This window comes from Thunnus maccoyii, chromosome 15 (assembly GCF_910596095.1).
Source record: "Thunnus maccoyii chromosome 15, fThuMac1.1, whole genome shotgun sequence".
Classification (NCBI taxonomy): domain Eukaryota; kingdom Metazoa; phylum Chordata; class Actinopteri; order Scombriformes; family Scombridae; genus Thunnus; species Thunnus maccoyii.
In genome coordinates this window covers 5606964-5628127 of record NC_056547.1, presented here as the reverse complement: position 1 = coordinate 5628127, position 21164 = coordinate 5606964, and the positions used below count along the sequence as shown (strand labels likewise).

At 42.3% G+C, this 21164-nt stretch overlaps 1 protein-coding gene across 1 annotated transcript; it reads left to right on the top strand.

Annotated features, from left to right (window-relative positions):
• Positions 1-279: 279 nt before the first annotated feature.
• On the top strand, positions 280-21031 carry LOC121912499 (protein shisa-7-like). Its single transcript, XM_042434636.1, has 7 exons — positions 280-3450; positions 4279-4518; positions 5732-5848; positions 6774-6919; positions 11707-11949; positions 17012-17393; positions 18498-21031. Exons 1-7 carry the CDS (start codon positions 3023-3025, stop codon positions 18958-18960), a joined length of 2019 nt encoding a protein of 672 aa, XP_042290570.1. The 5' UTR covers positions 280-3022; the 3' UTR covers positions 18961-21031.
• Positions 21032-21164: the final 133 nt, after the last annotated feature.

Here is a 21164-nt window from a genome sequence, read left to right as displayed (position 1 = left end):
GTGCTCTTTTCTTGCAGTGTGAAAACCGGTGAACAAGTGGACGTGGATCTGTAAGAGAAAGAAGAAACAAGAGAGAGAATTTGGAGCCTACTTGTCCTCCGTATCACGTGGAGGCATTCTGGGGTATTTTCTCAGCTGCTTTCAAAGCAGAGGCTCCCCGCTCCTGCTCCTTTGCCTCTATATTTATTGAGATTTCAATCCTCGTCCCTCTCTTGTCTGCTGTTTTGTTCCAAGCAAAACCAAAACCAGGTGCCAAACTGACTGTGTCAAGAGAAGAAGCAAAAAACATCTACAAAAGTAACCACCTACAGAATCATCATATACAGAGTTTATTTAGTCATATAGCTTTGAATACCAGATTTAGTAACTGTTAAAGTACAGGATCCAGCTTTATTTATACCCCCTTCAACCTACAGACATTTTTAACAACCCTACATCCCATTGAATCATATTTAATCTCAACACATTCATCACAGAGATATTTAAAACTTTATATCCGTTGTCTTCAGTCGGTGTTTGCGTAGTTGCTGCTCTTAATGCTGAAACTGAGATTTCTTTCATACTGGGACGATGATCAGTGCATTATTGGTTCAAAGTGCTTTATAAACAGATCCTCCGGTCGATGGTTTTGTCTGCGGTCGTGTAGTCGCTACACCACAGGAGGCATGTGGTAAGCAGTGATAACACGCCGCCGCGCTCCGAACGCCGTCTGAAAAACATTTGAAGGCTTCAGCGGGACGGCGTTTGACTGACAGGCGACAGAAGCCACGTCTAACCTGATAAATAGGCAGCAGTGCTGTACCGCCGCCGCCGCCGCCGCCGCTGCTGCTGCTATCTCAAAGGCTTGGAGATATACCATCGTCTCAGTCCGCGCTGTGAAACACTGTTGACACTTTGCCTATCTCTTTCTTCCAGTCGCTTAAGCGAGAGAGCCCTCTCGCTCTTTTTGTCGTCTTCTGTTTCTTCCATACGTGGCGTTCGATTACGCCGCTCCGAACAACCTGAAAAGGCCCCTTTATCTATTCCGGTGACCTCTTCGAACCTTTTTTTTTTTTTTTGCATTCTTCCTTTTATTCTACTAAAAACATGCAATTTAAAACCTTTCACTGTATTTACATTTTTTTTCGTGGAAGGAGATCAAGTTTTTAAAAAAGAAAAAGGAACATATAACCTAAAGCCATACTGAACACCAGCCATACAAATACCTTTCACATTTAAAAAAAAAAAAAACACACCTCACTTATGTTTCCTTCAAACAAAGTGATCTTGAAACACATCGGTGCACACGTACGCATTCAGGGAGTCAACGAAGAAACTGTTAGTGAGAAGAAACCCTAAATTTAATACGTTTAGATGAAAGAACAGAAGCTTTGTAAGCTCCGACTTTTCTACCCGCGTCTCTCCGGATCGCGCTGAATCCGCGGTGTCGAGCGTCAGCGTGGCAGCGTGAACGGTTTTTTGGAGTTCCGGTCGTCGTTTTTCCGTGTTCCTCTGTGTTTGACGGATGAATCCGGATATTTTCATGTCTGTTCTGTGGGCAGAACCTCGCTGCCCTGCTAGAACCGGGCCCAAGCCCTCCTTCGTTCTCTTCTGTTGGGCCAAGCTAAATTCAGAGCAAAGACACTCACGCGAGGGTATCGAGCGCACATAGATCCTCCCCCGTTTTCTATCGCTTCTTTTCTTTCTGTAACTCTGTCACCGTTTCCTCGCTGTTTCTCACTCTTTTGTGAATGCCTTGACATGCTCATTTATTGAACTGTTTTCTTAACGTTTTTACGCTGCTTAACGCTGTCATTTAGCAGCACGTTTATTACTCTAAATTCCCTGTTTTACTCCGATTTAAACCAAAATCTCAAGCATATTGACCTTTATCGACTCTGCTGAAATGTTCCGTTCCCTCTTTTCAGAGAGGAGGACTTATTCGTCGGGCGAATTTGTGAGCGTGATGCAAAAGAAACAACATTTTAAGTCACAGCTTGTGCCAAATTTAGACTGACTTCCCATCAGCTTGTTCACCAAAAAAAAAAAAAAAAAAAAAAAAGCTGAAATCTTTAAAAGCTGCCAGCACTGTTGTTTACAGACACGAGACACACAGAGCTTGAATATTTGATTTTTAAACTTTTTTTTTCTTTTTCTTCTTCCATGTATGATTTTACACATCAGTTATCCACACAGGACAACAGAAGTGCCAAACGAGAATACATCCAGCATCCGTTAAAAGCTCATCAAGCGTGAAGAATAAAGTTTACATACAGCGCTAAATGTTTACAGACTACATTTTCCATTCTAGTTTCTTACGTGAATTGTAAAATTTCGTGCCCTGAACAACTCCCAGAAAACTCTTCGGTAGGAGATATAAGACCCCTTTTTTTTGTGCCGGGGGGGTCGTTATATTAAGAGTTTACAGTTTTTTTGTTTACAGAAAATGTAAAAAAAATAAATAAATTACTGCCTATTTAAAAAGATTTTCAATTTTGGCCAACAGACTGTAAAATGTCACTTTGTCGACTGACAGACCAAAATTAAATACCCGACGCCTGCTGCCATAAAACAAACCCCTGTTATTCTATTTATAACTAATAAAAGTTTTCATTCAAATTGATTATTTCAGAACTACAGCCATCTCACAGGCAGATCGCACAGGGCCTAAAAACTCTGAAAGACCTCAATGTTTACAAAAGCTGCTCAACAGAAGGATTTGAATAAAGAAAGAAATGTTTACATTCAAATGAAAGGAGTGAAATGCCAAACACATTCATGAAACATTGCTTGAATTAAGTCAATCTGCTGAACATTGCATCCGTGCAGTGTGCGTGTGTGTGTGTGTGTGTGTGTGTATAAAACAAGAAGGGGACTAGTTCATCAAACTGGAGTGAAAACTTTTCATACTGAAGGTTTTTATAAGTCAAATCTTTGAAAGAGGACGCTGACGCTTCACAGCGGATTCGGAGCTGTTCCTGTGATTTTTTTTTTTTTTATTTAAAAAAAAAAGAAAACGGCTCAAGAACTTTGTGATAAAACAATGAAACCTGTAATTTCAAGAGGGATGTTTTGCTCGTCCCTCGTCCTCCTGCTTTTCTCCTGCCTTGCTGTTTCCACGGTAACCATCACCACGGAGAGACGCGCTGTGGATAGTGATGTAAGGACTCTGACCAGCAGCAGCAGCAGCAGCAGTGGCTCCGCTGCGGCTGGTGCCAAAACGAGCACCTTGTTCCTCCTGACCGGCTACAAGCCGCGCCTGCCGCCGCTGCCCGCCGGGCCCAAAGTGGCGCCGAAAGCGGCCGAGGTGGAGGACGGAGATGATCCACCGGTTATGGCCGAGCTCCCTCCAAAGCCCCTCCCTCAGACCATGTTGCCAAGGAACATGACGGCTGAAGCCCTGAAGCCTCCCCTCGGTGCGGCCCAGGTGGCTCCACCTCCCAGACAACTGGTGGATGTGGACGTGTGCAGGTACAAGCAAAGAAAACATGATGTGTGGAGCATGTTGGGGCTCATTATTTTCAGTTTTTATCTTCTAAAAGCTGAATTTGTCAGTATATATTTCAAATATTAAACTACAAGTGGAAATCTGATCAAAACAAATAAAACAACAACAACAATCTCTGTGAAAACCACTTCCAACTGCTTCTCCTTTAAAGACAACCTGGTAATAAACTGAAAACGATGAGCCTGAACTGTTCCTGCAGTTTTTGTTTTCGTTTGTGTAGGATGACAGTCACACTGGATGCCATAAAAGTGAGGCGCATCATGCTTCTTCTTCCTCCTGCAGCTCTGATCTGGATCTCACTGAAGCTCACATTTTGCACTGAGAGGCGTCTTGCTGTTGCTAGGCGACGTCTAATCAGCTCTAAATCAGTTGTGTGTTGGCGAGCTACACGCTGTACAGCTATCAACAGCCGCTATGTTTAGGCAATCAAAAACACAGTGATGACAGACAAACACATTCAACTTTTTAACGTAAAACTCCAAATGAAATGTTGATTAATGTTCATTCAGACTTGATTGAACGATTTATTAAATGTTGATGTCATATTTGTCATAAGATTAAACAGCCCAAGCAACAAAATTAGCAGCATTTCCTCTATTTTTGCTCATATGACACCCTGAACTCTTCAGATTAGACAGAGGAGAAAATGCTTCAGTGACCCAAAATATTCATCTGCTCAGAGTTGTTCACCCTCCAGATCACCCAGATCAGGTTTTAGGGGCATAGAGGACTCTTAACTGGGACACTGTGTAGTTTTGTGACACATTTCTTTGGTTAAATTCGTCCTGCAGGGGTTACTTCGACGTTATGGGGCACTTTGACAGCACGTTCAACTGCTCCAAGGGCAGCTACATCTACTGCTGCGGCACCTGCCACTACCGGTTCTGCTGCGAGCACCAGAGGAACCGGTTAGACCAGGAGTCCTGCAACAACTACATCTCCCCTGTCTGGGCAGACCCGCAGGTCCCTGTCACCGTGCCTACAGGGAAGCCTGACCCGGATTTTGAGACGCTCCAGCAGCAGAACAGCAGGTCAGAGTCTAGACCGGTTTTTAAACAAGAAGCAGGATTTGAGGCCGTTAAAGGGGAAGTACAAGGTTATGTCATTATTTTGTCAGAGTAAACATCCGTCCTAGTCACACCTGCTATCTTACACCTTTACTTCTACCTGATCTTGCTTGATCTGTTTTATTTGAAAGATGAGGGGAAAAAACTTTATTTTCCTTGCTGCATTTAGCCATCTCCCTAAATTTACAGTGGAATTTCCAGCTTGTATTTTCCAATTTTTAATGTTGATAAAACCCAATTGTAGCAGTAGCAAGAGAAGTAGCCTAGTAGTAATACAAGTAGCAATCATGAAGTTATAGTATATGTTGTTGTTGTTCTCTCACCACAGTGATATATCATAATAACACTGTACATGACTGGCCAAGTTAGACTTGATTACCTGGTCCAACTTCTAAAAGTATTTGTACTTTTTTTTTTTACCACACTCTTATTTGTCTCGTTACATTTATTTGTCATGTTTTGTGATACTGCATTGATTTTTTTCTGTTGTGCTAAAAGGTTTGAATACATCAGTCATAAGTAATACAGTACATGATGATCAGGGGCGGATTTTACCACTAAACTAAAAGGTAGGCGACACCTGGGACCCCCAACTGATAGGAACCCCAAACAGCTACAGATTTATTATGATGTTCAGATATGAAACATATAAAATTATGTGTCTATTCTAACTCATTATACCCTGAAATTACGTACAAAAGGGCCCCTAAGCACTTTTAAAAAAAATCATTGCAATGTTTGCAATTATGAGGTACATGTACTTTAATATTTCCATTTTATTTCTTCTCCACTTCTACTGGGAGGGATTTGGTTCCTTCTGTTTCAGAAGGAAACACTGTACTGTACTGTACATCTTGTTACTGACAGCTTCTTACTTTACAGAAGACTTTACACACAAACTATATTATCAACAAATAAAATATGATGTGTCATTATAGATTAAACTATCAGGCGGTATATAGAACAGCTAAAATGAGCTCCACCTTGAACAGATGTTAAGTAAATGTACGTACATTGTGCTAATAACTTAAAATCAGGAATGCAGGACTTCATTGAATCTGCCCCCAAATCACTAAATCCGCCCCTGATGATGATGATGCAGTAAAAGTAAAAAAAACAACATTTTCCTTTTCGCTGCTGTGCTCAGTGAGCCGATGTGCTTTTCTTCTAAACGCAGTACGGCCTATGTGATCGGAGGGGTGATCTCCTTCACGTTGGTGGTGGCTGTCGGTGTCAGGATCGCCTTCAGCAAGGTGGCGCGTCGACCCCGAAACAGGGACATCAACATGCCCAGGTGAGACCGGAGGACAGGAGTCTGTCGGGTTGAATAACCGTTTCTCTCTGTTGTTTTTACACAGTAATACCAAAGTGAACCTGGACGTCCTAACCCCCCTTTCAGACATGGAAACATGTAATATTGCTGGATTCATCAGTTTATCATGTAATGACAGATACAACATTTGGTATCTGTGGGAGTCGTGCTGTCTTGTTGTTCATGTGACTGCATTTGTGTTGTGACTCAGAGTCTTATTCAAACATGAGACTGACATGTATTCTTCATGAAGTGCACGTCTGAAAAGAGATTTGCATCAAAGATGTTTTACTTGTTCCAAACCTAAATGCAAAGTTTACTTATTTTTGCATTTGGTTCATTTACATCCACACATCCTGCAAACTATTGTTCCAACAAGACTCACATGGATCTTGTGACCAAATAAACGCCAAGTTACAGATTCTGGCTTCCAGTTTCTCTACCTCTGAGTTACGTCTGGTTTTGCTGTAACGTATCATGTCTTGTCTTAAACCCAGACATCAACATGCAACATCAAAACTAAAGGCAGCCTTTAGACAGAGATCATAATAACAATAATGATACATTTTGGCACGTTTCACTATGTATATCAAGAGCACCTATATTTCTGTACTTATTAAATAAACATACATTCATTTCCTATTTGAAAAGTGTACATAGAAGCCTATAAATTTGGGTGAATTCATGAAAAAGACAAAATTTTACAGTTTAATATACTTTGAAAGTTGTCCAGAATCAATACTGGTGATGATAAGATCAGTTTTCTGGGTTTTGTAGTTGTCTGATTATCTTGTTTCCCTTCTCGTCTCCGTTTCCTCCGTTTCTTCGTGCCTCTCGTCCGTCCTGACCTTTTGTCTCTCTCTCTCTCTCCCGCCCTCGTCCTTCTGTCCGTCCTCTGCTGTGTCAGGTCGCTGGTGGATATCTTGCGTCACCAGTCGAGCCCCGTGCAGCAGGGGGAGAGGAACAACACCGCAGTGATGACCACCACCACCTCAGACGGACGGACATCCAAAAACCTCTACACCCCCATCCTGCAGAGCAAAGACAACCGCAGTAAGTGACCAGAGATCTCCTGCTAAAACGGTCTGAACTTGCGTCCCCAGTGACACGGATGGTAAAATCAGATCTCAATACCAGTAACACACATCACACTTCAGGTGGAATACATTTATTGTGGCTGAAACGTTGCCAGACGCTGCTGTTTAGGAGTGACAGGATCATCTTAGTGGTTTAAATGAAGCAGAAATATATAATAATCCTAGTTTTAGTTCTTGTAGTACTCTGTGTCTCACATAAAGGAGATTATCTCTAAATTTAACCACATATGTGATGAGGACCATGAAAATCCATCCATGTGCAGTAAAAATGAACGTAAACGCAACAAAAAGATATAAATTAATTTACTTTTTTTAGTCTCTATCTCAACCTTTCAAAACATTTATTGAAACTGATATTATTTCTGAAACAGGAAGTGTTCTTCTTCTGTGGTTAATTCTCTCTCCTGTTGCAGATTTATATGAAAACTTGTCATTTATAGACAGCAAAGTTAACTAGATGTTATACTTTGATGTTAAAAACTTATTAATCAGCTAAATGCTCATTATGTCACTGGGGACCAATAACTTACTCTAACTCCTGATGTTTTTAATATTATTCAAGGATTTATCTCAGTTTTTATTGGAGATAGAATATCTGTGACAAATCAAACTACCAGTTAGTTTAAGGATAATATATTTACATTTTAATGCAGTGGCTTTTTTAATGTTCATTTATAACTATTAATATATCTTTGATGAATCTTCTTGACAGTATTTGTTTCACATTTCTGTATAAAAAGCTGCTCAGCCGATAAAAAGATGCATTATTTTAAAGTTTTGGCACTTGTTGTTTGCAGTAAATAGGCTGATAATGACAACAAGACAAATTCAACATGTTGGTTGTTTTATTCATGTACATCAAGCAGCTTTGTTTTGTTTCTGATGAGATAAAAATGTCACTCACACATTCACATTATAGCTAAATGCAGAATTTCTTGTTTCCAGCAAATGTTTTTGCAGAAATTTGACAAACTTTTTTTCCCCTCTGAGCGACGGATTTGAGAGTGGTGGATGTATTTGCTTTATTTTACTGTAACAGGTCACAGATATATATATTTATATATATATATATATATATATAGTCTAAACACGCACATTTCATTTCTCTCTTTACTTCTGTTCTGTCTCTCTGTCGCTCTGCTTCTGTCTCTTGTGTGAATCTCTCCAGGATTTTGCTGACTTTTATCATTTTTGCAGAACTTTAAGTAGTTTTTAACAAATGAAAATATCCTCAAATCTGTTTGTTATTGTCTGTGACAACAATAGTAGCACTTTATATCACAGGAGCTGCACCATTGATTACTTGAGTGCTTTTTATTTTTTGGACCGGGCTCGTTCAAAACAATCTGTTTCACATTATACAAACAACAATAAACAGGTTGAATGAATCACTTCACAGTAAACTGAACCTCTTACACTCAAACTACATCTCATTATCCTTCATCTGCCGCCCAGAAAGACATGAAAAGTCATTTTATCTCGACTTGTAGTCGGAGATATTTATTGTGGAAAAATATGAAACAACTGCAGAAAAAAAAAGCTGATTCCTGGAGGGGCTTTCTCTCTCTCTCCCCTGTCTCTCTCTGTCCTCTCTCTCTCTCTGTCTGTCTCTTTATTGACACAAATGCTTACTCGACACACGCCTCTCTTGTCTCTCGAGTGGTTGTCCATCAGTTTGTTGGCTCTGCTCTCTTCGCAGCTGGGAACTTGCACCACCATTTTAACCAGCAGGGGTCTGCTTCCAGCCCCAAACACTCTGCTACCATCGGTAAGCCTCCTGGTTAGCAGCGCAGGCGGCGGCTGCGGCTGCGGCTGCGGCGGCGGCGCAGCGCGCTACCGGCCGGACGTTACGGCCTCATGACCCACACTGTCTGTCTGTCTTGTTGTTGGTATGACGGCCTCTTGTCCTTGAGCTCTTAAAACAGCTGTGCCATTGTCAACACTACTGGTTTTGCTTTAACACACATATATATATGTATGTTTATAATGACGCTGTTCACTTCACGTCACACGGTCGTGTTGAGAGTGACACATCTTTTCGTAAGAGCTAGAAGTTGTCTGGCCTCCTCCTCCTCTGCTTAATGCAAGCCTGTCTGCCCCCCCCCCCACCTCACCAACCACCACCACCACCACAAGCCTGCTTCCAAATGTGCTTCTTCTTCTTCTTCTTCTCCTTCTTTCTGTGTAGTAGTGATGTGCTTACAGCTGACACGACACATTAACGGAGGTCTTGGCTTAAGTGAGGTCACTGCCCTTACCTGAGTCTGTTTCCCCAGGCTTTGCAACAAGAAAAAAAAAAAAAAAATCAATGCTAGCACAAGCTTCTTAAATTACACTGGTTAAAAAAAATGTTAAATTTTATTCTTATCAGTGTTGTTGAAGGTTAATTCGGTGCACCTGGAACGGCTGCAACAGCGGAAATACGACGCTGCCGATTAATTCTGAGGACGCTGAATTACACAAGAAAGCAGACAAAACATCCCAGTTAGAGTACATATTAGAATAAATAATTAAACTAATGAACTTTTAGCAAAAAATGCTGCTTTTATATGTGCTGTTAGAAAAGATTGTCAGTGTTATGTAGCAGCTGCTGTAAGTTGTTAACCAGCAGGTAAAGTTGTATTTATTAACTTTGGAGCGAGACGTGAGACGGAGATGAACTTCCTCTTATTATGTAAAACATTTAATAAAATAAGGAACATACACTTTAACAATTAAATTTCATATTTCAAAGAGCTTAATGACCTCTCACAGTTAAAAATACACACACACACACTAATACATGCATAGGATATAGTGTATAAATAATTAATAGATAGATAAATAGATAGATAAATGTTTTAAGCAAACTTATGAGTGTGTTCATTATTGCAGGAAATTAAATTACTACAAAATATTTGAGAATCATCTTTCTAAATTGAAAATATAAAAAGCTTTACTTATTCTGTAGTTCTGTTGTAGTTCTGAAGGTTTTGCTTTTAATATCGGGTGATGAATTAAACTAAATATAAAGGAGGTTGTTAAATAATCTCAGTGAAGTTATTTGAATTCATTCTTTAATGTATTTGCACAATCTGAGTCATGAATCATGAAGACTTTGGTTCATTCAGGACAATTCATCCTTGAAAGTTTTAAGATCTGAGACTTTTATCTGGACGTTCGACCTGTGTTTTCTTTGGTTTGGTCCTCACTCTCCTCGTGTTAGATAACGTTAACGGGCCTCCCGGGAGGACGCGAGAGAGAACAGAACACTTCAACTCTCTGACTCAGATACTCCGCACACGTTGAACTAAGTTCATTTTTCCACGACAAACGTTATCAAACCTCTCCGTCAGCCGTCGTAGGTGTTTCCACAAAAATCGATTTCCTTGTACTGTTGGAAATTACCAGGATGATTCTGCAACATTTAATCCAACATTTGATGCTTTCTACTTGTGTTTCCTACAACCTTCAACATGTTCATGCTTTAAAAAAAAATCATATGAGCTCAGAGCTAGCATTGCTTTTTTTTTTTTTTTTTCCTACCGTGTGTGTAACATGCACGGTACAGACGTCGATGTGGTGTGTGTTCCCCGGGTGACGCTTAACACAGACATTATTGGCCATTATTGCCCATTACTGTCAATGGTCAATGACCAGTATATGTCCAGCAGTAATCTTAACAAGATCGCAGCCCATAACCATTACCACCCTGGAACCCCCTGAATAGACTCGACATCGATTGTGTCTGTCTGCAAGACAGGAAACAACAGCAAATGGCCAATTTACCAGAGTTACGTAACCTTTTATTGCTGCTTTATATTTCTGTATTCTCACATTTTTTATCTTTTTTTTGTCTTTTACATCAGCTGCTGACAACCAGCAGTTAATAAAGTTTTTTTTTTTTATAAATCTGACATCTCAAACTGCTCTTCAGTGATGATCCAGCAATGGGCAACGTGCGTTAGATGTGAGGTCATCGTCCCCCCGTTTTAAATGTACACAACCTACACATGTCAGGTCACCGACAGTGCGCCTACATGTTGGGGTCATTATAAGTGCCGTCTGTTTGCCGTATGGAAAAATATGAATGTACTCGTATGATGTAAGTGAAATGAGTATACATGTTGCAAAACAGACCCATGCACCCCCACCCCCCCCCCCCCCCTGCCCCCCCCCCCCCCCCCCCCCCCCCCCCCACGCTGCTAATCTTACATAAGATAAATCATTTTTATGTGTATCGATCGATGTGCTGCTTTTGCACTTTGCATAAATGTGAATGTGTATGTATATAGATTTCCCCCCCAGATATGCTATCTGTGTATTTTTTAATGTATGTACATGTGTTTGATATGAGTTGTGTTAGAGCCTCGGATGAAAAGTGTATTTATAGATGGTCACCATGGAGCTTGGAGGCACTTCCTGTGTTTACTGATTATTAACCAACTTGTATCTTCTTCTCTTCTCTCGTTCTGTCTCTCCTTTTTCTTCTGCTTCTTCTCCCTTTTTTCTTCATTTTTTTTTCATCCATTTCTATATCTATCTTTTTATTTGTCTTATTAAACCCTTTTCCTTTCCCCCCTTTCTTTCTTTTTCTCTAATTTTTCTGCCTCTCAATGTGCTGTTCCTCTATCTATCTTCTTTCTTCCTCTTCTTTTTTATTTCCCTCCTATCTTCTCTCCCTCTCTTCCTCACTTGCTCTCCCTTGTCCTCCTTCCTTCACCCCGTTTTCCTCTCCCTCTCCTTTCCTCTATCGCTCTCCAGAGCGTGGACCCCGTATGAACAACACCCCCCAGCTCTCCTCTGGGGCCTCGCTGCTTTCAGGTAGCGGTAAAGGCCCCGGCGTTGTCGGCGTCCCCGGTGGCAGCATCATCGGCGGAGGCATGAGACACAACAGCAGCCACGCTTCCTTCTCCCACTCCTTCCACAACCTGGCCCAGCTGCCGCCGTCTTATGAGACAGCCATGAAACCCGAGATCAACCGCTACAGCTCCCTGAAGAGGCTGGGTGAGCCGGGAGAGGGGGGGCGAGATAAAGGGATGTGGGGGGCAGGGTGGAGTGAGAGTGGAAAGGCAGGAAAGGGAGAACAAGGGAGGCAAAGACGAAAACCTGTGGGAGAGATGGAGGGAAAGAGCAAGTGGGAGTTATTGATTATTAGGGAACGCAGAGGGGTTTAAGGTGATGCAACACAACAGCCGGCAGCCATATTGCCAAGTCCGTGTGCTGCGGTGGCTAAATACAGTTGTATTAAATCTAACATTCTGCGTTTTTAAAGAAACAAAAAAATCATAATTTAGGCTTGAAAGGTGGCGCTGGAGAGTTTGTATCTCGCTCCTTCACAGATGACGACGAGTACAGTCGGCTCGGACTCACAACGGTTATAATGGATTCGAGTGGAAACCCAGAGACTCAGCAAAAATGGGTCAAAATGTGTCAAAACAACTCCTACAGTATAATCCACTTCTCTGCTGTTGATCCTTATGTTCAGTATGTTTCAAACACTCAACAATAGAGCTAAATACACCACTTTACCACCACCGTGTTGTGCTTTAACCTCATCTTAGCTCCAAAGCTCAGTGGTAAGCCACATATTTAGTGGTTTATTGGCGAAATTATGACTATTTGGGACTTACCTAACAAACGGATCAACATCGGAGGGTGTATTTTGCAGCAGGATCGGTTCAAAAAACGTTATGTCACTTTCCTGTCGGGACTCTCGGTCGCCACAGGAATCCATTGTAACCTCTGAGAATCCAAGACGAATACAGCCGTCGTCACACACTTTTCAGACTCACAGTTGAAGCCGACAGAAGGTGAGTATTTGATACTCAAAAGTTTTGTGGATTATTCCCACAACGTCAGCTTGTTAGTTGCCTACTGTGTCTGGTCAGTTAACCACTGTAGTGATATTGTTAATGCCAGTTGCATAGTGGCTATAAGTGGTTTGTAGTCAGATATTAGCATAAATATTACACCGTTTTCCACCCATATGGACATGAAAGGATGACATATGATGGGAAGTGAACCTTGACAAACATGCTAGCAAGACTTTGTCCAAGAACAAGACCTGGAAAGCTTGGAAAGGTCCATTTTCTATTCCAACTTCAAACAAAAAACCTTAAATGATTGACACTTAAATAAGACAATGTATGGAAACACGTCACTTTTAAGAGGCTTTGCAGTTCATTGGCAACAAGAGAGAATAACTGCTGAGTGTTAAAAACACCCTCAAGCTTCAGGATCATGAGAGTCGAGAGAGAACGCCACTATGAGTCCATGTGTGTAATCAGCAGGTTACACAGGTAGAATGATGAACTTGTCCCTGTGTTACGTTGGCAGTAAACTAGGCCGACATAATTTTGTCAGCTGGGGAAATTTCACCATTAATACAGAAATACTTGGTGCACCAGAAGGGGTTTTGGTTTTGGGACACCTGCTCCTGACTCCTCTACCAATCAAACAATAAACCAGTTTTTCTCAGGTAAACAATCCTACCCCCCTCCGACACCGCCATCACTTTCTTTCCAGGTAACCCGCTCTTTTTCTGACCTGGTTGACACTTTATTATTTATCCACAGAGCCGATTCCTCAGCGAACCTCCATCACGGCAGCAGGCAGACATGGCTGCCAGGAGATTTATGACTCATCCGCAGAGCTAAATAACCATGTCACTATAGTCTGAATGTGTAAACCGTTTCAGCTAAACAGTCATAACAGTAAAGTAAACAAAGTGAAACATAATAGAAGGATCGTGAATGAGGGATGAGGGGACTGTGGTGGGGGGGGGTGGGGGGACTGACAAATAAGAGGAGGAAGAGGAAGGAGAAAATGTGTGAGATGGATGACGAGAAGAAGGGAAATGTTGGGAACGAAGGAAAAGAAAGGGAGTGACAGAAAGATGGAGGAGGAAATCAAGTAATTAGAGACATATACAGCAAAGAAGAGGGAGGGAGAGGAAGAGGGGCTTGAAAGAAAGGAAAGGAAAGGGTTAAAAAGCAAAAAAAGGAGAGAAAAGATGTAGAGAAAGAGGCTGGTTGACCAGAGGAGAGCTGATTGGGCAAATAAGGATAGAGAAGAAAAAAGAAAAGACAAGAGATTGTCCGAGCAGACGGTGAAGAATGGAGAGACAGACGGTGGAAGAGAGGATCGTGGGGAAAGTGTAGATGTGTAGATAGGGGGGGAGGGGTGTCGGCTGGCCGGGTCTGCAGGGGCTCGGCTGCCTTCGACGGGGAAGAGACGGCGTTTGAGAGGCTGGCAACCTCTCTCTCTCTCTCTCTCTCTCTTTGTCTGTCTACCTCTCTCGCCCTCTGATTGCTGAAGACTGCAGGGGGGGGAGGGGAGTCGCCTCTGCAGGCTGAGTGATGGATGGTTACTACACGGGGGGAATCGTACGAGCGTGTAAATGTGTGTGTGTGTGTGTGTGAAGGCAATAATGAGGTGAAAGAGGAATCCAGATGAGACTCTTTTTATTATTTCAGTTCGATCAAAAGGAAGAAAAACACCTCGGCAGACAATGCAGAGCGGTGTTTGGAAAAGGAAAAAGGCTTCAACGCGTTACACGTCAGACACATTCAGAGGTCATCCCGCTTCCCTTCGTCTTCTCATTTATGCAACGGTGGCGTTAATCGCAGCCGTCCGGCAGCTCATCACGGTTCACATCATCAGAACTGACTTGTGTGTTTGGCAAAAAAGATGCAGATAGATGTTTAATCAGCCCCCCTTTCACCACATTTTTTCTTTCATTGTCCTTTTCTCGCCGTTTCTTTATCACTTAATTAGCCTCAGACGACAGAATTTATACACACGTTTTTATAGGCGCAGCATAGAAACCAGTTCTAGAAATTCAAGTAAACTTTTTGGGGAACCGCAGAATATCAACAGGATCTTCCACCTGTGATTCAAAGAGCGTCGACCGAACCGTGACGGCTTCATTTTGTATTTTCTCTTTGAGAGTTTTTGCAGGTGGTGCAATTTTCTCCACCTGCTCTGCCACTTCTCACCCTCGACTGAAAGAGTGTAGAGCTTATCTAACAATGTATATATCTAAAGGTATATAGATGGATATATTGCACAAATATTTGTCTATTAGATGTAAGTTTATCAATGTGATGAGGCTGATATTTCACACATAGTCATTGTAAAAAAAAAAAAAAACCCCAGAGAAACAGATTTAGAGCCTTTAGTGCATGTGATCAAAGTTTGGAGGGTGGAGATTTGGTTTCAACCTGATTTAGCCAGTTCTTCTTTTTCTTTGATACATGAAACATCACTTACTTTGCACCATCTGATTTTATTTCCCAGAGCGGAGCTACCAGACACCGATCACTTCAAAAGAAACGTGTAGAATCTGCTGTGAACCAGGTTTAATCAGTCAGTGACTTGAAAAAGCAAAACAGACATTTTTTATGGAGGTTAAATATCTTCTTTTGCAGGAAAACAAACCCCATCTTGAATGTCAGTTTTGGTGGAACACCCCTCGAAAAAGAAACTAAAATGTTGTCACTGCGACACAAAGAGAAGGAATACGGCCTCTCGCTAACCATTGTATGAAACCTGCTCCTTTTGATGTTAGTTCCCCATACGGCGCTGCAAGAAAAGGACACTGATAAAGGCTTCTTTGTCTGCGGTCGGCGGCCAGGGAGAAACCTCCAGATAATTTGGCCTTACGGGAAGGGAGTAAACAGAGAGGGAGCGAAAGAAAGGGAGAGGGTGAGGACATCAGAGGAGAGAAAGATAAGTCGGTAAAACCTTGAGAGCAGGAGGGAGGAAGGTAAAGAAAACTGAAAGTTGAAAATAAAAGAAAGCGCAAAGAGTAGAGAGGAGGACGAGGAAGACGGAGAAGAACAAACACAAGAGGAGGAGAGGAAAGGAGGGGAAAGGGAGACAAAGAGAGAAAAGAAAAGGCGAGAGAGAGAGAGAGAGAGAGAGAGGAGGAAGAGGTAGAGAGGTGGCTGGTTAAAGGTCAGGTTTAAATTGGCTCTTGGGGAGCTGCTTCCATGGAAATGCTTTGAAGATTAAAGCGGTCTCAGGCTATGGAGCAGAAAGCACAGAAACACTGTATTTCACTATTTAATGAACCCTCACTAACCGTTCCCTCAATGTCTCCTTCCTTCTTTCTTTCATTCTTTATTTTCTTTATGTTCGTGTCGTTTATGTCGTCACGTCTCGTTCTGCTCTCATCATCTTGTTTTTAACTTAACTTATCTTTTGCTCTTTTCTCTCTTTAACCTTGTTACCTTTATTCTTTTACGCCTCATACAATATGCATGTTTATCTCTCTTTCACTCCCTTTTCACCATTTCTCTCCTCTCCTCTGTCCGTCCTCCTCTGACTCTGTTTTATTGTCTATCTCTCTCTGACATCTCCGCCTCTTTAAACCTCAGCTCTTCCCCCTTTTTACGCTCGTCTCTTCTCTTTAAAGGTGTTTTCTACCACACATCTGTCACGGCTTCTTTCATTTGTCCTTTTTGACATTGTCCTTCTGTTTTGCGTTACTTTACTCATTTTCACCGCTCTCTCGCCTCACGTCTGTCATCTTTTGTTATTTCTTCTTCTTCCTGCTTAATTTCTTCGCTTTACTATCCTGTCTCCCTCTACTTCAATCATTTCTTTTGAGGTTCAAAGTTCTGTCTTGACCTTGAGGAAAAGCAGTTGAGAAAACAATCAAACAATGAGGTCCATTTAGGAGCTTTTGGACATATTGTATTATCTTCATCAATGGATTGGAGTTTGTCCAGTTGTGAAAGGATTTATAGATGTTAAGATGTTCATTTAATGAGCAGTATCACTGATTTTTTTTACAAATTTTATCAACATGAATGAGAAGACCTAAAAGTTCTCATAAAAACAGAAATTTGAACATTTACAAATCAATGACAAAAAACCTTTTTACAGCTTTTTCCCTTTTTTCTATCATAACTTGAATATCTTTGGAATTTGGATTGTTGGTTAGAAATAAAAAAGTATTTGAAGATATCACTTTTGCAAACTGTGATTTTTCAAAAATGTAAAAACCAAACGATTCGTTAATAAATTGAAAAAATTCTCTCTGTGTCTCCTGCCGAACCAGAGAAAGAACTGGACGAGTACTCCAGCTACTACTCCTCCAAACGTCGCTCCAACAACGCTCCGCCGTCCTTCCACTCCTCTCAGCACCACCTGCCCTGGGGAGGCGACTACACGCTGGGATCCAGGGGAACGCTTCCCCTCCACGGCTCCCGGCCCCGGCTCCACATCCCCGCCTCCACACCGAACCCGTACCCGCTCCCCGCCCAGACGCAGTACACCAGCTCCACCTTCGACAGGCCGCCGCGACGCGTACGCTCCCAGGACCAGCTGCTGGCTCTCGGAGAGGGCAACACCTTGTCCCGCCTGTCCAAGAACCAGCAACACCAGTACTACAAAGCCATGATGAGCACCAGCAGGAGCTCCACCTCTCAGACGCTCCGCAGGTGAGAAAAGAGATGAGAGAAAAGAGATGAAAGATCATAAAAATATGAGAAGATGAGACAAATTTCATAAAGAAAAACATCAAATTAAATAGTTAAGAGTAGAATAAGTGACTGTAATTAAAAATTTAAGCACCTGACAAGATGAAGGTACATTCAATTAAAGTTGCATAAGACAGAAATTCTGTTCCAGTTCAACCTTTTACCTCATTTGACTCTTTTTTTAGCTACACTCGCTGGTTCCTAGTGTAGCTTTAGAAACGGTGAGGCGTCAGTCGGTCTGTTGGTCCTCGTGCACGACAGATTTGTTTTGCTTGTGTTGCCTGGGCGATGTCTCTATCAATCAGATCTAATCAATCACAGATAACCAACTCACCCTCAGGTTATGAGTGTAAAACTCTTATTAATTTATAGCTGAGGATGTTTTAATTTTAACTTTAACTTTATTTATTCACAAATATTTAATGTGATCAAGAAATACTTAGAAAGGACTTGAAACTCATTTAAAATTGGGAATCACTGATGTCATTTGTACTTTGGTCTCCTTCATTGGAGCGACTACATCAAGTACAAATACTATAAAATGCTCTTTAAACAAAGTCAACGCCCTACAGCTTGATCCGACCGGGCGAGGCTGCGTCATGTTCCGGCTGTGACGCGGCAGCTAGTCATGTTTGTGATCTCTGGAGCAAAATACTCTGCTTCTGAAATGCTCCCGGTGGAGTATGATACCGTACGGACATAAGACCAATCCCAAATCCCTCGACTGAGCACTGTCATCTGAACCTAGAAAAAGCTAAATTTTTCAGGATTTATCTGGGATTTAGATACCACATGAGTGCAGACAATCATTTTCTGATCACTTAAAGCAATGTCCAAGACACCTGACTGGCCAATAACATCAAAAATACAGTAAACTGGCTACTAACAGACATTTTAGTTGGTTCAGATGCTTGCAAATTATTTAATTTTGGAAGTCTTACGAGGAGGCAACAACTAATTTGTATTAAAATTGCCAATATAATTTCTCTCCATGCATGCATGTTCATTGCTGTCTGTTGTCAGTTGCTTTACTAGCAGAAAAGATAAACAAGTCTGTGGTTCCAGGTCCCACGAGAGGCTCCTGGTTTCACCGGATCGTCTGGAGGACCGGCTGATGACGGTGGGCCTGATGGTTGGAGGAGGCGACAGAGGTCCAGGAGGTGGGATGGTGCCTACGATGGGCCGGCTCAGCCACCACCAGAAGGCCCAGTCGCAACAGAACATCTGCGTCACGCCGTCCATGGATCGCCATCACATGATTAAGATGAACTCCCACCCGACGCCAGGCCACGACCACGAACGCAGCTCCGCCCCCATGTCCGGGATGGGCATGCACGGCGGCTGGGAACCCCACGGGGGCCACGGAGGAGGCGGAGGTGGTGGAGGAGCGGTCGGAGGCCACCCAAACGCCCGACGGATGGCTTTCGCCAGCAAGAGGCAGAACACCATCGAACAGCTCCACTTCATCCCCGGAGGAGGGGGAGGGCAGGGACTGCGGACTGGGAGTAAGAACGAAGTGACAGTGTGAGAAGACGGAAGACGGAGCGAGGAAGAGCGAGATCCGAAGGCTGAAGTTGTAAAGAAGCCGAAGAGGCAGACGGGAACGAGAGAAGGGAAGTGGTGAGGCATTTAGCGGGAAGATGAAGTGGAGAGATGAGCAGAAACAGGACGGTAACTGGAAAAAGGAAACGAGGAGGTTTGATCTCTGCTGGCTGCTTCACAGGGCTGCACTCTGTCCTGAGAACAAGCAGCAATCAGGCCCCCCCCACCCACCCCTCTCCCACCACACCCTTCCTAAAACAAAAGTGGTGGATGACGACATAAATCTCAAAGCGAGTATAGCCAATTGATTTTCTCCTTGTCACTTTGTGGTTCGGAGAAGAGAATAATCAGCCATTCTCTGTAAAGGGAAGACAGAAATGTCCATTTAAAAAGAGCAAAAAAAAAACCATGTTGTGAGCGCAGTTTAAAGGCTGCTGGGTATCTGCCGTGACTTCTATTGATGGATACCCCTCTGAGTCAAAATTGTTGAATTGTCCTTGAGTTTTATTGCACTGTCCTCTGAGTCCTCGAACGCTCCGACAGTCTTTGAATCCACTGTGGTTGGATAGAGAGCACTGAGGCAGAGACAGACAGGTTTGCTTGTCTTTGTATTTATAGAGGTATTTAAAAACCAAACGGTTGCTTTTGTATGAACTTAACCTATGAATAATAATAGTATTAACATTACTGAGCCCTGTAGGACTTTGTGTATACTTGGTTGAAAACATTTATCTTTTAGCCAGCCGGTTTGTAACTCGATGGCTGGACATGTGAGCCGCCTGTCATTTATTTCTCTAGTTGTGATTGGACTATCATGAAAGTAAAACATGCTCTGCAAAAATTATCTCGCCAAGTACAGTAAAGCAGTCACTTGATTGCCTTTATGGCTTGATTTGCTCTAGATAGAAATAAAATAAATACCATTTTGGGGGGGGGAAATAAAAACAATACTTAACGTTGATACAAACTGCCATAAAGGCCCATTCACACCAGCATTTAAATGGCAAAATTTCACTGTGAAATCAATGAGATTCCAATGAAATTAATGCAAATTTTTGGCGCAAAATTCAAGTTTGGTGGACTTTGACACCAGAATTTGCGCCGTTGACCAACAGCAAGCCGTATTTCAATGTGGACCTTTTGTTTAAAATGGAGAAGGCTACTTGCTTATTAGCTGTTGCACCATTTACTTGTATTTAAGCTCCTTTTTCGTCGTATAACCTGCTCCACAAAACGTGGATGGTTTGCAGACACTGGAGTCAGTGGTACAAATACGTCTTTTGAAGAAATTGTGTGAACTTGTTGTCTTGTTAGCGACCGAGCTAGCAAGCTAATTGTTAGTGAACTTGTTAGCTCTGGAAATTGTTGTTTTTCCTTCTTTGGTAACTCTTTATTGAATTAAATGATGTACAATCCTGTGAATAAAATGCCAGTGGTGATTAAACAGCCCAGTACAGAGAAAATAGAAAAGCCGGGGAGCTATTGTGACTAAATATTGCTAGCCTGTTAGCGGTTAGCAGCTACAGTAGTTTACCAATAAGCCCTGAGCTATTGTGACTATATATGGCTAGCCTATTAGCGGTTAGCAACTACAGTAGTTTACCAATAAGCCCTGTGATTAATCCCTTCATCACCAAACACTTAGAAACCCGCAGTTTCGCAAAGACATGCCACTTTCTGGTGTGACTGGGCCTTAAAAAGTAAAATCCACTTTGGAGTATGAATTTTAGCTAGCTTAAAGCCTGTACTGTGAAATCTAGTGGGTGTGCCATCTATGAAACATTGTGCTGTGACCCTTTGCGTAATAATTAATCAAATATTTTGGAATTAGACCCTTGACTTCATTAAAGAAGAACCCATCAGCTCTGTATGGGTCAAACATTAGCACACACACCCCCTCAAAAGTTTTCATTGCGAGTTTGTAGAGAGAGTCGAGGGGGGGGGGGTTTCTTTTTGCCGCCGACCGGTATTCAATAAACACTTCTGTACTTCTACGATGCCACATGTTAACAGTTCAGCTGCTCACCTCATATGAAGGAAAAAAGGGGGCAGACGGGTTTGAGGCGGCGGGGGGCGTGGGGGGGGGGGCAACGGACACTTCACACCAAGGGCTATACCGAATTATCTATGTGTGTCTGTGCTCTGTACAGTGTCTGCTTCTCTTTCGTTTGTATTCATTTCTTCTGCGTG